The following is a 14978-nucleotide window of genomic DNA, read 5'->3' on the forward strand; positions in this document are numbered from 1 at the left end:
CGATGAGCTATTAGAGCGCCCGGTATCATTTTACACAAATTGTATCATACAGGACTTGCACATGCTAGTTATCTACCTTATTGCTATACAAAATATAGGCTATACAATATTGACCAGTTACCCAGATGCACAGTACAAATTTGATATAAGAAGCATTCACTCACAAACTCAATCAGATGACGTTTAAAGTTTTATGTTCACATCGTAGTGTATCAGTAGACCACATGTATCAAACACATGACTTACAAACCCCCTTGTATGTGCTTGACATACACAAATACTTGCCATACTTACCGTTTAAAACTAGGCCAAATGTTCGTTATACAATAAGACCTGAAAGACTAACAACCAAGTATCAGATCTGCAGAAGCTAAAAACAATCACAATTTTATCAAAACAGATGAACTAGCCCTATAGGTGCTGTATGTGGTACTTATTTTCTGTGTGCAAACAATCATAATGTAGCGAATTCAGGGGGCAGCCGGAAACTGCAGCAGCCGGGAGGCGCACTTGGGTCTCCCGCACCATGGGCGACCACGTTAACCAGTCGACTAAAGAGTCCAACCCATTAGCCATGCACGTTACAATAATAAAACAACTGCGTAAGTGGACAAACACATGCAGGTAAATCCAGTCAAGCAAGGCACAATACATTTAAACAATAAAACCACATCAAAAAATGCATACATAACAACATGGGCAGTTCTGCCAACAGTATAGCCACATAGAGAGAGGGGGGTGTACATTTCCCCCACCCTATTTGAAGAGGAAGGCCATTCTCCTGTCTTTCATGCTGGTGAAGTCGTCAACCCGTCAGTTTTGGCGTCAGCCTTCCATCAGTCTTAATTTTAAATTATTGCTGCAGTGGTAGTTTGGTAATGTTTTTTTTTTTTACTAAAAACTCCAAATTTCTGCCCTCCAGAACTGCATGCAACTACTTGCCAATGCTGACAAGTATACCTGATTTAATTGGTGTGGCCAAAGGGTGGCTGGCTTCCCTTGGCATAGTCCTGGCTAATTGGCAGTGGCATGACGGTTGCCTCATCTGATTGGTTAATCCTTCAATTCTTTTTCACCAAGGGAAGCCAACTCTGGCCTGGCCTCCTTTGGATTTGACATATATTTGACATAACTACACTGTTCCCCTGATTGAGGTTAGGCCCCCTGATTTTACATATTTTCATATCCCCAGGCCCTCTGGAAGAGGGTGGCCTAGCTGTTTTTTTTATAAGTTAGGTCTAAAGTGCATCCTGTTACTTTTTAACAGGATCAATCAATCACTGTAAGTCGTTATAAGTCACTTAGATGAGTGATGAAACGTTTCTGTCAATAAAAGTTGTGTCCTGACGAACTGATTCACCTTTCTGTGATTTCCTTACCTGGATTATTGAGCATACATAAAGACATTTTATTGCAATGTTTTAATTTTTTTTTATTTCAATGCGAAATTATCTCAGTTGTTTTTATTATATTCGTTGTTCCACAAATCTGATGGTTGACCGATTGACTCTTAATCCTAAACAAATGCTTTTTTTTCAAATGCCCCAATTAATTAAAATTACAAAAATACGTTTTCAGCTTTTATAGTTATACTCACATTACCTAATTGCCTAATAAAGTAAAATTTAGCATATGTAAACATTTCACAAAGTTAATGTTTAAACAGACATCTTCTGTTTAAACAGATAATGTTTTTAAATACATATTTTAAATTATATCATTTGAATAGTGTTAGAGAGTCAAAATAAAACAAGGTGAAAATAAAGGCATTAGTTTTTGCTGATGAATTAGCTGTATAAATAACCAGAAATTTATTTTATTATTCATGAAACAAAGCCCAAATGAAATCGTTTCTCAAACATCCTAATACAAAATTTCTAATGCATGCTTTTGTGATTACTGAGTTGAAATACGTCTGCAGTCTACCACTGGTCTCCCACACAAGACTGTTAACCAGCTTAATGAGTTCCAGCTGCAATTTGCATGGTTGACTCTTTTTTTATATAAAGATAAACATGTTTGATTGGGTGTTTAATTTTACATCACTTTATTTTATTATATTTTCAGTTTTTTTCCAAGGCTTAATTGAACAGCAAATAATTACATAAGTAGATTTTATATCATGCAGTCAAGTACAGCTGATGCTGTCCTCTGTTACCCTGTAAACCGTGATACCCAAATAACTTGGAGAAGCTTCTTCTCATTCACCTACATATTCTTATTCATATATCCATTTAGACAGTCAGCATATTAATATTTTACTTGATCTGTTCATTTAAATGCATCTTTACACTTTCCTACTTATAATTATAACAGCAACAACAATAAATATAGCTACAAGTGACATTATGGGGGGCAAGCACAAATGTAGAAATTGTGATATGTAGTGGCGTTTATGTCAGTTCATTGAAGTGGACAATGTGGCACCCCATGCTGTATTCAGTGTATGCAAACTGCATACCTAGTAGCCCAAGGTAAATTTAAATTTTACAGCACACGTTTTGAAAATATTCAATGCTTTCAAATAAGTGCAATTTTGTTGGTTGTTAATGAAAGCACTTACATTGGTGACATGTTTTCAGTGTCCTGTAGATGAATGACAGATTACCACAGGGTGCCAGCTGTGCACACGGATAAACTATGAAAGCTTTGATTATTGACTCATATACCATAATGGGTATTTCCAAAGTTGAAATGAGCTTCTACATTTTTCTGTGCCTGTCATAAAACAATTGATATATATTGACATTTGGTTAAGATCTCCACTACTTGACCATACTTTGATTGATACAAAACGAATGTCCCAAATAGGCTGTCTGATGACCTTAGCAAGTTTATAGTGATCGTTTCATCGCAAGCTCAGCTATAAGCTGAAATTTTAGAGGTCACACCCCCTTGAAGTAGTTTTGACCAATTTTCGGATTTGGATAATACTTGGCCCAATAATATGTGTAACAAATCTATTAGCCCTGTGATGGCCTGGCAGCCTGTCCAGGGTGTCTCCCCACCTGCCACCCAATGACTGCTGGAATAGGCTCCAGCATCCCCATGACCCTGAGAGCAGGATAAGCGGTTAAGATAATGGATGGACAAATCTATTACAATTGGTTAAACTATGCATAAGATGTAATTCCTGGCAAGAATGGCACCAATTATGGGACTATATTGTAATGCTTTTGCACACATGATTACCTAACACCAGAGTTGTAAAAACCAGGTCCAGAAAGTAAATGTCCAAACCGTGTATTTGTTCCAACCATGTTACTAAACCAGCTGATTTCATTAGTTAGTTTTCCCTACCTAGTTGAGGAGTGGTATTGACTAGAATCTGCTGGTGTAGTGCATGAGTGGAACAAATACATGGTTTGGACTTTTACTTTCTGGACTTGGTTTTTACACCTCTGCCTAACACCTTCATTCATTTGTACAACAGTTTATGACAATCAAGCAAACGGTCATGGAGCCATAACCACTTTTCTTTTTGGCATATATATGTTGCTAATATTGCAAACATATTGTAGCGACCATGGAATATGGTTGCTGAACTGATGGCTATGCACTGGGGAAGCGTAAGGGATTATGGGACTTTTACATTCATGTTCAGATCATTGTTTTATTAATGTTGTGTTCATGTTTTGATTATTGTTGTGTTGTTGTTGGGATGTTTGACTTGGACTAGGTAGATGACCATTTTACAGACTGACTGACTGCAGGATCATGACTGATACTTGTATGTTCAATAGTGACCTTGTTACGGGAGCCATTGTATGGCAACCATTGGAAAGAGGCAGAATAAAGGAGCACTCCTGAGGTTGTGCAGTGTATGGGATATAGGAACTGCCATTCAAACTAAATCTTTGCCACTTGCCTCTCCTTTCCTGTCAGTTGTTTGGTTTTGGCGTTGTGTTTAAATTAAACAGCACGCCCGAGGTCATGTGGTGTATGCACAGGAGTTGTGATCGAAAGAGAAATCTATCTCTCATTCCCCATGCAAACTCACCACAACATTTCAAAATATCAATATTTTGTCCACAAAGACAACCATCCCTAGAGGATTACTGCCAATGGAATTTAAAACTAGGCCAAATTTCTAGAAGTACAAAAAGTTTAAAAAAAAATCCAAAATGGCAGATAAAAAACGATCTGGCAGTTCTATGAGCAAAATTGTTCACCATGTCCTACTGCATATGTGGAAAAACTTTCATGCACATAGGTCACACAGGGGGACCATGAAAATCTTTTGAAACTGTAAAATTCTTCTTGTGACTATAGCGCTACCTAGATTGCCATTGACCTGGGGCTTGGTCCATCTCTCAATGCCAACCAACCTGACAACAGTGACAAGACCAGCAATATCAAGAGGTTTTCAGTATGGGAATTTAGGGAGAACTAAGCTCAGAGTGACAGATGAAGAAAAAGAAAGAGCGAAAAAAATATAATTACAATTGGAACAATTACAAAAGGGTGCCTATGCTTTGTCCCCTACTACTACTACTACTACTACTACTACTACTACTACTACTATGACTAATAATAGTAATAATAATAATATTAATAACAAAAATCTGAAAATTAGGAACTTGGTATCAGAGCTCCAATGATGTAGTTATTTTTTGCTTGTTTGTTTTGTTTTGTTTTGTTTTTGAGAATGCCATAGACTAAACCACTGGCATGGAGAGAAGCCAGAAAAAGTAATAGTCCGGCTGTAGCACTGACATACTCAGGGTTAAGTGGTCTGCAAATAGATCACCTCATGGTGGTCTTAGAATGTCTTTATGAGATATTCAAAAGGTAATCTCAAATTTTACATCCCAACTTGCTGAGAGAATGATGTAACTTCCTGTACTGAGGGTGGAGCTTACAGCAGAGGTGGTGCTGACTACTGATGTTTGCAGCCAGACCCTGTTTGGAAATGTTATGATATTATAGCGTGTTTGTTCCTGATTAATCTGTATTTTAAAATTGATGTTACAATCCTGGCTGCACCACTGACATTGTTACTTTATTATTAATATTATTATCATTATTTTTTGATTTGCTTTCATCTGAGTTTGGCAATAACATTTTTTACAATGACTACTGCTCAGAAAAAGGTCATCACAACATTAATTACTCTTTTGTGATATATGCATCACTTAGGATTAATCTGTATTTCATCAACAAATTAGATTTGCACACTAAATATAATTGTCACAGACCACCATCTATAATTCCAGAATCAGAGAAATAATTACCTAAATGTTAGTTAATGACATCAATTTCCTAATTTTGTAATTTTCAGACTATATCACAAAATAAGGAAATTAAAATTTGATGCCAAATTTCAAATTTCCCCTTCATTTGAGTGGCAAAAAAAAAAAACCTTTCAGCACGATTTTCAAATTTTCCAATGTCTTATGAATAATGAGCTAATAACCATTATGTGGACACAGGTCCTTTTCCACTAGTCTGATCTGGGATTTCAGTCAAAGCTGTAAATGAGTTTTGGTGGCCTTCACAATTCTTCATACTCTGGGGAATAATATTCGCCTAGTGGCCTTGATTGATTTGTGGAGTGGCTCAACAGATGTAGGTCCAAATGCTGATGTCATGTAAAAGGCATCCCCTGCTACCCAGTCTCTACTCAGCATGCCAGAAATACTGCCCTAAATGATGCTCTCTCTCTCTCTCTCGCTCTCTCTCTCACATTCCCCTTGTCATTCTTCCCCCTTTTCTCTGGCTGTCTGCAACCCTCTGTTAGCATCTCCCATTTCTCAATGTCTCCAATGTCTCATTAAATTAGGAGACAATAGTTACTTTAATGGCAACATGGGTTAATTTACACAAACATTAATCCGCCATTTGTCTGCCTCATTGTTTGCTGAGCTTTCAAAAATATGGCACAAAGACAATACCAATCCACTTCCAAATAATTTGTGTGCGGCCAGACAGCCTTGGAATAGATAAAAGAAACAAACAGATAGGGAGCAGAATAAAGAGAGAACAGAACCTGGAGAAAGCTAGGTACAGTATAGGCACAGCAGAGCTGCATGTGAACAATGTAGTAAAATTGATAGTCAAAGGAAAGTATCTCTCAAAGTGTTGTCTGTGTGTCAGTGAGTGTGTATGTGTTTGTGTGTGTAGTTACTGAATGTTTTGACATTCTTGTGGCAGTCCAGACCACAGCGGGTCCTTTGTTCTCCCAGGCGATCTTTATCATCACTGAGTGCCAGTAGTGAGCTCAGACACCACAGACTCCATGTCTGTCCACCAGTCTACTCAACCCCCTGCAGCGTCTCTATGTGTCTGTGCCGGTGTCTATGCCTTGGATAAAAACTTCATCAGCAGTTGTCATCTGGGTGGGTGTAGTGTGAACACAGCGGAATTATACCCCTGGCCAAAATACCTTCTTGTGGTCATGATCAAAAAATATGAGAAAGTATCCCCCCCCTTTTTTTTTGATGTCTCATTTTCTCCAATAATAAGTTCTTTGTCCATTGTTTAACCATACCAAATGTAAATCTCCAAATTTCAATCTTTGGGAGGCTTAATTTCAGAGCAGAGAGGACTTTAATACATAATAGCACTGTAATTAGGGTCTGCAGAAGGAAAAAGTACCTGTCATCGATGCCAACCCCTTTACCAACCAAAAACAGCAACAATGGGCTGGCAGGCTCATGTCCTGGGTCTTAAACTAAACTCTAACAAATTGCCCTGGTAAATATCCCGCCCTCTCCTCCTGCTCCCCTCCCCTTTCTTATCCCATTTTATCCTTCTGCCAGTTATGTGGCCACATAATTTAAACAATGTGACTGTTATATGCTGACATTGTTTTACTGGGCAAAGGAGACGGGGAGGCAGTGGGGATGGGATTTGGGCCTCGGCATCTTTTGTGAGGTTCTTGGGGAATACCGCATCCAGTCTACTGAATAACAAGAACAGACAAACTATGTGAGCAATGCCCCAACAGGCCATATTACAAAAAACAAAAAAACAAAAACAAAAAAACAAAAAAAACACAATTACTCAGCGGCACTGAAACAAGCTCCCTCAGACAACAGAAAGATTAAACAAGACTAGGTCAAAACCTAGTTCATGGCTGGACTGTGTATGGTCAATGTTCAAAATTGTGGCGAGTTTGTTACAGGGATAGTCAGTGGTAGTGTCTACATTGTGAATTCCTGTTAAATGTTCAGCTGCAATTTTCTGTAGTGGTCCCAGTAATATCTGTTGTTTACGTGTACTGAAGTAGCATATCACACGACATGGTTAAACTACGTTCGAGAACAATACGTTCCACTCATACCTTGGTATGTTTGACTTTAAAGAGAACTTAATTTAAAAGTAAGTATATCGGCAGCTATACCATCATGTACCCTCAATGTGACAGAAGCTAAGCAGGTATGGGCTTGACTAGTAGTTGGATGGGAGACTTCCTGGGAAAATGAGTTGCTGGAAGTGGTGTTGGTGGGCCATTAGGGGGCAGTCTTCTTTACTACTTTCGGCTGTCCCCATTAGGGGTCGCCACAACGGATCATCCGTTTCCATCTCTCCCGGGCCTCTGCATCTTCCTCTATCACACCAGCCACCTGCATGTCCTCCCTCACCACATCCATAACCCTCCTCTTGGTCGTTCCTCTTTTGCTCTTCCCTGCCAGCTCCATATTCAGCATCCTTCTCCCAATATACCCAGCATCTCTCCTCCACACATGTCCAAACCATCTCAATCTCGTATCTCTTGCTTTGTCTCCAAACTGTCCAACCTGAGCTGCCCCTCTAATATACTCGTTCCTAATCCTGTCCTTCTTTGTCACTCCCAGTGAAAATTTTAGCATCAGGGGGCAGTCTTCCCTCTGGTCCTAAAAAAAAATAATCTCAATGCCCAGTGCAGTGACAGGGACACTGTGCTGTAGGAGATGCCGTCCTTCAGATGAGATGTTAAAACCGAGGTCCTGACTCACTGAGGTCATTTAAGATCCACGGAACTTATCGGAAAGAGTAGGGGGTCCCCCTGTGTCCTGGCAAAATTCCCAACCTGGCTCTCTTCATCTGGCCACCTAATCACCCCCCTGTGTAATTCGCTCAATGATTCCTCCCTCTCCACCCCAAGCTGATGTGTGGTGAGCGTTCTGGCGCAAAATGGCTGCCGTGCATCACCCAGGTGGGTGCTACATATTGGTGGTGGTTGAGGTGAGTTTCCCTCCTTTTCTGTGAAGTGCTTTGGGTGTCTAGATAAAATGCTATATAAATGTAATCCATCAATCTAATTATCTGTTAACGTGCCATCCTGTTTCCTCTTTTCCTATGTGCGGATGTCTCTTTCTTTTCTAAGACTCACTCTGTATTCACAGGTGAATTCACCAAGCATGGATTGCAGCTGCTGATGGCACTATGAATTGCACATCACTTGTAACCGTTATCTGCGCCGTCTCAAGGTACGATTCACAAAAAGATAATAATAATAATAATAATACAGTTCATCTGTACAACACTTTTCAAAGTACTCAAAGGTGGCTTACATATGTTAAAATAAACATAAAACAACACACCAAAAACATAAAACATACATTAATCACATATTAAAAGCAATTTTGAAGAAGTGAGTTTTGATTAATGATTTGAATATCAACAGATCATTGCAGTCTCTAATGTGTTTGGGGAGGGAGTTCCAGAGGGAGGGGGCAGCAATGGAGAAGGCTCTGTCACCCCAGGTCCGGTGCATGGTCTTGTGAGGTGGAGAGAGGAGGTTGGCATCAGAGCAGGGAGGAGTATGATAGTGAAGCAGATTGGTGAGGTAGGAGCGGGGGCTGCATATGGAGAGCTTTGTGAATGAGGCGAAGGAATTTGAATTGGATCCATTGTGGGACATGGAGCCGATAGAAGTTCTGGAGGACAGGTGTGATGTAGTCATGGGAGTGGGGGTGGGTGAACAGGCAGGCAGCAGAATTCTGAAAGTAGTGGAGGTACTTTAGGACTTTGGATGATGAGCCATAGAGAATGCTGTTGCAGTAGTCAATTCCGGGTGTGATCAAGGAATGGATCAAGATTTCAGCAGCAGAGAAGGAAATTGATGGGCGAAGATGAGCTTTATGGGCATGGTGGCCCAGTGGTTAGCGCTGTCGCCTCAAAGCAAAAGGTCTAGGGTTTGAACCCCGGGGTTATCCAACCTTTGGGGTCATCCCAGGTCATCCTTTGTTTGGAGTTTGCATGTTCTCCTCGTGTCTGCGGTGGGTTTTCTCTGGGTGCTCCAGTTTCCCCCACCATCAAAAAGACATGCATGATAGGGTTAATTCTCCTGTCTGTGCCCCTGACTGAGGCATGGCAAGATGAACTGGAGTTGGTCCCCAGGTGCTGCATGGCAGCTGCCCACTGCTCCTAGCTACACAGCTACGATGGGTCAAATGCAGAGAGGACTTTCCCCACAGAGATTCAATTCAATTTTATTGTCATTAAAAACAATGTGCAGATTAATGTAGTATGTCAAAATCAATTCAAACCAAATATATTTTTTTAGGTTGAAAAAGGCAGTTCTGTTGATTTGATAGACGTGGTGTTCAAAGGAGAGGTTGTTGTCAAAAATGATTCCTAGGTTGCGGATGTGTAGGGAGGGAGACAAAATGGGGTTATCGATGGTAAGGCAGAAGTTGTGAGTGGTTTTGGAAATGGTTTTGGGACAGATAATGATGATCATGTCAGATTTATCACAATTTTGTTTGAAGAAGTTGGCTTGCATCCATGATTTAATTTCAGTGAGACAGTTGGTCAGATTGGAATAAGTTGTTGTGGTGATGTATCTAGTAGAGATGTAGAGCTGGATGTCGGCGGTGTAACAGTGGAAATGGAGACCATGACAACATATAATGTTACCAAGGGGGAGCATGTAAAGGATGAACAGGCGAGGGCCAAGCACCAAACCCTGGAAGATGCCTTGGGACAGGGGAACAGTGAAGTAGGTGCAGTTGTTGATGCTGATGAACTGTTGTCTGTTTCTAAGATATTACTTTAACCAAGAGAGGGCGGCACTGGTGATGTCAAGGGAGGATTCAAGGCAGGAGAGAAGAATGGTGTAGTTGGTGTCAAAAGCAGCAGTTAGGTCAAGGACAATGAGAATGCTGAGGGGGCCAGAGTCTGAGGAGCGGAGGAGGCCATTAATGACTTTAAGGAGGGCTGTTTCTGTGCTGTGCTGTGAGCGGAAACCAGATTGAAATGGTTCAAGCAGGTTGTTGGAGATGAGGTGAACTTTGAGTTGGGAGGTGACAACATGTTCCGGTACTTTTGACAGAAAGAAGAGATTGGAGATAGGCTCAGGTTTCTTGAGGATGTGGGTGACAGCAGCCAGTTTAAATGCATGGGGGATTGAACCAGAGCTGATGGAGGAGTTAATGATTTCTGTAATGAGTTAAGAGATAGCTGGGAGACAGTCCTAACCAAGATTGGATGGGATGGGATCCAGAACACAAGTGGAGCTTCTCATTCCTACCATAAAGTTGGACAGCTCCATTGGGGACACGGGAGAAATTTGACAGGGGCTGAGTGGTATATTGCGCGATTGATATTACAGCACAAACAGGTCCATAAAGAATTATCCATGTGGCACAGTATAAATGGTGTATTTGTGCCAAGAACACAGTAGGGAGGTTCAATGTCATCACTGATGTCATCAAGTATAGCAAATAGCATGTTCACATGAGACCGGTAATCTTAGACCTTGCGACCTGTATCTGCACATGATTTGTTAGTTAAATCAAGTGGTATTCTCCTGTGATATATGGGCTCATGAGTATGCCTGGCATGATGAAGCCTTCGCCTGGCTCAATCACTGCTGTCATGATCACTGGAAAGTCTGGGCACGATACCCCTTATAAATGTGCTTCAGTTACAAGCAACTCTCTGAAGACACATGATTTTCACTAACTGCGTGTGACAATTAGCACTGGTGTTTGTAAATTGGGACTTCTTTCTTTGCAATGAGGCTCATTTGCATGAAAAGGGGCCAATTTTGCACCAAATGTATGCATACTATACATACCGCACCGAAGAGTGTGCTCCAATTATCGGGGTATCACACTGCTCAGCCTCCCTGGCAAAGTCTACTCCAGGGTGCTGGAAAGGAGGCTCCAACCAACTGTCAAACCAGGAGGAACAATGCGGATTCCATCCTGGCCGTGGAACAACGGACCATTTCTTCACCCTCGCAGAAGTGCTGAGGGAGGCCGCCTCATTTACCTTTCCTGGAGGAGTAGGAAAAATGGTAGTTTAGTGGTGAGGCTTCAATAAGAGCAGCAGGTTGCTCAGTATTAAGCCATATCTTAGTTAAAAATATGCAATCAATATTACTGTTTAAAATCAAATCATTAATAAGAATTATCTTGTTAAAAAGAGATTGGACATTCAGAAGTGCCATATTCAGGGTCACTGGCAAAGTTCTCTTGAGGGGTTGATTAGCAGCAGGTGGTTTATGTGTGCATACAGGTCTGAGATCATTAAAAGTCATGCCATAAATTAATTTTGTGTTGTCTGGAAGTGATCAGGACTGGAATTATTGAATAAGAACTTGGGGTGTCATTATAATTAGGCTTCAATTTCAATCTCTGGAATAACATTGCGGAACAGTGAGCATGCAAGTCAAACAAAGTACAAACATTACGCAGTTCAAGAAGTACAAAGGACCGATTATCAAGACATATAGGGATGACAAAGAGTTGTGTTAACTGTTTGATTGTTATTTATCTCTAAACATTTCTTATTCCTTTTTTTCTTTCATTTTTCTTTCTATGATACCAAGTGGATGTTTGGGTTGTACATCGTATTAGAATGTTTTTTATTTGTTTTTCTCCTATTGTTCACAGTAGTTGAGTTTGTATTGTGCAGCACAATTTGCATTGAATTTGAACTACACAGTAGAGTGAGAACTGAGTTTAAAATGTACAGTAACTGAATTAACTTGAGAGTAGGTGAGAAGAGGTGGTAAAAAAAAGTGTATACTTCCTCCTACTCCTTTTTGAACATGTAACAAATAATTCGATGCATATGGGGATTTGTTCGTTAAGTTTGATGTGTTGATGTGTTGATCACTTCAGACTATTGGTAATGGCTTATCTGTATGTTATATCCAGCTTATTTACATGTTCGAAATAATTCATCATTCATTCATTCATTCATACTTGGGCTTCCTGCAGGGGGAGCTAGTAGTGCTATGAAAGGTAGAATGAAATGCATCTAGGTCATTTCAGGTAAGTAATCAATCACGTGAGGAGGTGAATAATGACCAAAGCTAGTCAACGCATGCTGATTGCCCATGTGGTGTAAGATGGTGTGATTAATTTGAAGAAAGCAGCCATGGTCCCCGAAAATTAAGATGGATGCTATCGTGCTTAAGAGTCATTGTGCTCCCATAAAAGATTTAAATCATCAACAAAAACACTACCCTGCTCCTAGAAAACTATGGAGAGCCATGTGTGGAGGCTCAGAAGGCTGGAAATGCGCCCCATCCCACGGCCAAGGGTAGGAATTGGGTCGGCGATAAACGTTTTCACTCTCATCACCATCAGTTAAGTAACCTTTTTTAAGGTCGTAGGAGCACACCGTTGGAGGATTAGACACATATGTAAGTGTGTCAGCCTTGTTTATTTGGGGTTTTTTTGGAAGCTTTTCTTTTGCTGAAACTTAAAAAACTTTTCTGAATGATTGTGTACTATCATGCAAATTTTCCTCCAGTTTGACATTTCAGATGTTTTCATAAATATGAGACATCAAAGACAGGGATAGTCCAAACAGAGGTGATGTCCTTTTTTTTTGAGTATTAAACAGTTTACAATTTAATGCAGCATTTGGACAGTGCATCCTTCATGCGGACACTTTTTTTTACTTTTTATTTTTGCTTTTTACAGGAACAATATATTTTCTGCTATCAAGTGATCCTTTATGTGCTCAGATGTGTTCTTCAAGCTGAGGAGAAAATCTCAGGACAGTAGAAACTACATATCCTGTCATATTTTCTTTTTTCCTTTCTCTCATTTGTTTTTGATGGTTTTTTTAAAAAAAAATTCTCCTATTGTTCACAGTAGTTGAGTTTGTATTGTGCAGCACAACTTGCATTGAATTTGAACTATACAGTACAGTGGGAATTGAGTTTGAAATGTATAGTAGCTGAATTAACATAAGAGTAGGTGAGAAGAGGTAGGATAAAATAAGTGTATACTTCCTCCTCCTTTTCCAACATGTAACAAATAATCTGATGCATACGGAGAATCGGAGATTTGTTTGCTGGGTTTGGTGTGTGGATTTGTTGATCACTTCAGATTATTGGCAATGGCTTATCTGTATGTTATATCCTCCTTGATTACATATTCGAAATAAGTCATCATTCATTCATTCATTCATTCATTCACATGACCCTGGGATTTTTATTTAGCCAAAAAAAAAAAATAAGAAAGTTAGATGGTTTCCTTTTACTATTTACAGCGGGAGCGTTTTCTTCTCTTTGTTTAGCTCCACTGTCACAGAGAGGTATAATCCGAAAGTCGACAAGTGAGTATGACTCACCACTTGTCATTTGCTGGAAAAAGAATGGTGACATCCACATCTGCATTGTCTTCTGTTGGTTGAATGCAAGAACTATTAAAAATACTTACCCTCTTGAATGCCTTGCTGCCTTGGGTTGTAATGCTCTTTTTAGTACCATGGATTTAACCTTGAGGTTCTACAATATCCCTATGCATGAGGACGAAAAAAAATACAGTGTTCACCACATCTGTTGCGCTGCATGAAAAAAACAGTCTGCCACAAGGCCTTTGCAATTCACCAGCTAGCTTTATGAGGATGATGATGACAATTTTTGGTGATCAGAACTTCTTGGCCCTTCTTGTGTACCTTAATGACCTCGTAGTTTTTGCTCCAACTGAAGAGGTGGCCCTGCAGAGGCTTGAAATGGTGTTCAACAGGTTGAGAGCCCACAATCTCAAGCTGTCCCTGAAGAAGTGCCACTTTCTGCATCGGTCTGTGCAGTTCCTTGGCAACATGATCACTGAGGAGGGTGTGTTGACAGACCCTGACGGTCAATGCAATTGTCAGCATCACAACAAGGGACATTATGTGCCACGATGGCGTCAGCCCGTGAAGAAAATGCAATCCTTTCTCGGCCTCTTAATATGGTATCAAAAGTAGAGATCTACTGACCATTGGCTTAGCTATCGCTGAGTAGTTCTGGCAGCAAGAGGAAAGGAAATCGTGGGAAGCAAGGCCCACCTCTCAGCTTTGTCTCCAAACTGTCCAACCTGAGCTGTCCCTCTAATATACTAGTTCCTAATCCTGTTCTTATTCGTCACTGCCAATGAAAATCATAGCATCTTCAACTTTGCCACCTCCAGCTCCACCTCCTGCCTTTTCATCAGTGCCACTGCCTCCAAACCATATAACATAACTGGTCTCACGACCATCTTGTAAACCTTTCCTTTAAATCCCCAATCAAGCAGTTACACACCTGAGTTTACAAATCAAGGTCCTTAGCAAAGACTATTGTTTGACTAATAGAATCGGGTGTGTAACTGCTTGGTTGGAACAAAGACCTGCACCCACACCAGCCCTTTCTGAATCATGCTGCCCATCCATGCCTTAGTGGGTGCAATGTCATCAATTGAATCTGTATTTCTAGAATTAAGATTATCTACAAGCTCATTGACTGAGACCCAGGGGAAGGCAGGTGTCGAAGAGAAAATCTGAATAAATATTTCACTGGTGCTTTCAGTGATATGCTGGTTTTTTTTATTACCTCTGTTTGAGCATCTGTGTGCACAGATATAGTACTCTCGAAGAAAACACGGGAGAATGATCGGAGAGAGCAACATCATTCACCACAACCTTAGAAATATTCAGACCTTTGGAGATACTAATTAAGTCCAGAGTGTACCCCTTGTTGTGTGTGGGCTCCGTCACATGCTGAGTAAGTCCATAATTACCGAGAACACAACACAGTCCTTTAGTTCCTCTGTCCTGGGGCT

General features: G+C 40.4%; 1 protein-coding gene across 1 annotated transcript in view; it reads left to right on the forward strand.

Moving 5' to 3' along the window:
* Positions 1 to 14663, forward strand: part of LOC130121574 (astrotactin-2) — a 134133-nt gene extending 119470 nt beyond the window's left edge. Inside the window, 4 exon segments of the mRNA XM_056290420.1 lie at positions 9778 to 9932; positions 12418 to 12483; positions 13868 to 13976; positions 14633 to 14663. Of these exon segments, the coding sequence (XP_056146395.1) occupies positions 9778 to 9932; positions 12418 to 12483; positions 13868 to 13976; positions 14633 to 14663 (361 nt within the window).
* The last annotated feature ends 315 nt before the right edge of the window (positions 14664 to 14978 follow it).

The sequence above is a fragment of the Lampris incognitus genome, chromosome 12 (genome assembly GCF_029633865.1).
Source record: "Lampris incognitus isolate fLamInc1 chromosome 12, fLamInc1.hap2, whole genome shotgun sequence".
Taxonomy (NCBI): Eukaryota; Metazoa; Chordata; class Actinopteri; order Lampriformes; family Lampridae; genus Lampris; species Lampris incognitus.